Source organism: Macrobrachium nipponense, chromosome 16, assembly GCF_015104395.2.
Source record: "Macrobrachium nipponense isolate FS-2020 chromosome 16, ASM1510439v2, whole genome shotgun sequence".
In the NCBI taxonomy this organism is placed as follows: Eukaryota; Metazoa; Arthropoda; class Malacostraca; order Decapoda; family Palaemonidae; genus Macrobrachium; species Macrobrachium nipponense.
In genome coordinates, this window is record NC_087209.1 from 4,771,000 (window position 1) to 4,773,499 (window position 2,500).

General features: G+C 33.8%; 1 protein-coding gene across 1 annotated transcript; it reads left to right on the forward strand.

The window, feature by feature from the left end:
* Positions 1-6: 6 nt before the first annotated feature.
* On the forward strand, positions 7-1,377 carry LOC135195540 (solute carrier family 12 member 2-like). The gene is made up of 3 exons (XM_064221792.1): positions 7-182; positions 456-588; positions 836-1,377. Exons 1-3 carry the CDS (start codon positions 35-37, stop codon positions 969-971), a joined length of 417 nt encoding a protein of 138 aa, XP_064077862.1. The 5' UTR covers positions 7-34; the 3' UTR covers positions 972-1,377.
* Positions 1,378-2,500: the final 1,123 nt, after the last annotated feature.

Consider the following 2,500-nt stretch of genomic DNA (forward strand, 5'->3'; position numbering starts at 1 on the left):
ATTTCAGGATGACTTAGCGTCTGAGCAGTTGAAGATGGCTGAACTCTTGTGCAAGTTCCGTATTGACTTTAGTGATGTAGTGATGATCCCAGATGTCCAAAAGAAGCCAAGGGAGGAATCAGTGAATGAATTTAATAACCTTATCAGCAAATTTGAAGTTATTCCAGAAGGGGAAAATGAAGGTACAGTAACTACTTTGAATTTATTGTACCCATCTATGAAGTAAAATCGAGAATATTTTATACGCATTGATCCTTGACGTTAGTTAATAAAGAATCTCCTTTAAATATTTTCATGCTTCATATATGTCTGGTGTAAGCCCATTAAAAATGGAATGGCAACATTAACTCTTTTTATCCTTTTCAACATCACAATGATTGTAAGCATTGGTGAACTAACAGTACCAGAGACTTCAGAGTCATTTTTGTAATCTTGGCATTACCTCTCTTTCTCAGAAGTTGAAAGAGAAGACAAGGAAGGCTGCATCACAGAATCAGAGCTGGTTGCTTTGCGTGAGAAAACCAACCGACATATTCGTCTGAAAGAGCTTCTGCTACAGCATTCTAAACAAGCTTCTTTGATTGTGATGTAAGTATTGGACGTTATTATAATGTTTTCTGTAAGTCATTTGGAGAACTAAACTAAACTTTTTTTTTATTTTTTAAAACCACAGCAGTAAGCTCAAAATAATTTTTCTAAACCTATTGCTAATAGCTGAAAGCTAGGCCACCCAAAAATCTACATCAGGAATAATGTGCTGTATCAGGTTGTAAAAGTTTATATTCTGTGTGAAACAGTCTGTACCTCACAACTAACTTTTACCCTTTTTCTTCAGGACATTGCCAATGCCAGTGGTGGGGACAGTATCAGCACCTTTGTACATGGCTTGGTTAGAGACCCTTACCAAAGATATGCCACCCTTCTTACTGCTGAGAGGAAACCAGTCTTCTGTGCTGACCTTCTATTCTTAAGCCATTTTTTGTGGATAGCTGGTACTGTTTGATATTCATTCATTGTGTGTCACCTGGGCATTTCACCTAATCATCAAATATGTTTGTGTTGTCATAGTTGTGTTATGTGCAACTCATCCATCTCACAGATATTTTTTCCTTTCAACTTTTGTCATTCACACTCAGTAGTCATTCCATTCACAGACAGCCCAGAATTGGTATCACTCATAGAAAACTAGTTCCTCTGGGTTTTTTTTCTCTGCAGATATGGAGATCCTAGTCTGTGATCTTCTAGTTGTATATACAAGTACATGAATACTGATATATATCTGAATAATTATTAGTGAGGGTACTAGCTTACAAGAGCCTAAGGTAACACCAGAGTGGTGAAGAAAGAGTGAATCATCTTGCAAAATATTTGAAACTGCCAAGAAATTGCTTACTTGTGGTACCCTGGATACACTTTTAGAAGTGTGAGTAGAGGAAATCTGAGAGATTTGTTTCTAGAAAATGAAGATCTTGGAATGTTGGTGCTTTGCACTTTGACATTACATGGAATTTGATCCAAGTCCATCCAAGAACAGTTTATCTTAAAGTTGGAAGTGAGGTAAACGAGTGTTTTTCTAAAAAGCAGGTGAAAGGACTTTAGCCAGATGACAATAAAAACTTTTTAGTTGAGGAAAATAACACTGTAGATAAGCTTTTAGGTTAGAATTTGTTAAACTTGTATAAAAGACATGGCTTTGTAAACCATTGCATCTTTAATGTAGATTCCTTTACATCAAGAGTAAATAAGTTAAGGAAGATATCGGGAGACAACAAGAGCACTTGTGCATTGAGAACTGAAAGGAAATCTGTTAAAAATTGCTCACTAATGTAACTGGTGATCATTAATGCTCACATATAATGATTACATTTACAAATTTGTACGGAATTTCATAGTTTTTTCAAGAATTCAGCACATCAGCATAATACAGTTGGTTGATAAAATTAGGGAAATTGAAATTGTATGAATCCTTCATAATATTATCACTGTTTTTTTCTGGTTTTCAGAAGTTGGATTTATATTCTTGCTAAATCATTTTTCTTTACATAATTGGTTGTGTAACGGTACTGTTTTTGTTACCAAAGTAATTGGATATGGTTTTTGGTATGGAATCAAGTGTATTACACTTGTGAATGATAAAAAATTAAAAACTTTTCAATTGTGTTGCAATCATTCTTTGTTTGAATGCATCCTTAGTATGCACTTGACAAAATTTTCATGTAGAAACCTCTTCAATTCAACTTAAATTTTGTGCTGATCAGAGTTTTTGTTGAATGTCTCGCACAATCAAGTAACTGACCTTACATAGGCGCCATTTAACAATTACTGTACTTCTTATTTATTCTTCAACAATTATATAAACTGTTTACTTCATATTTTTGTACTATAGGTTTTAGTATAAACAGGCTGTATAGTGTAATTTATGAGTGAATGCAATGATATATTGTACATAAATATATAGTAATATTTTTGCAAGTTTTATCCGACCAATTAAAATAAGATC

Bases quoted from the DNA above. Each gene is read 5' to 3' on its own strand.
- LOC135195540 (XM_064221792.1), top strand. From the start codon at position 35: ATGGCTGAACTCTTGTGCAAGTTCCGTATTGACTTTAGTGATGTAGTG. The intron at 183-455 runs GTACAGTAACTA...TCTCTTTCTCAG, and splicing joins TCCAGAAGGGGAAAATGAAG to AAGTTGAAAGAGAAGACAAG. The intron at 589-835 runs GTAAGTATTGGA...CTTTTTCTTCAG, and splicing joins CAAGCTTCTTTGATTGTGAT to GACATTGCCAATGCCAGTGG.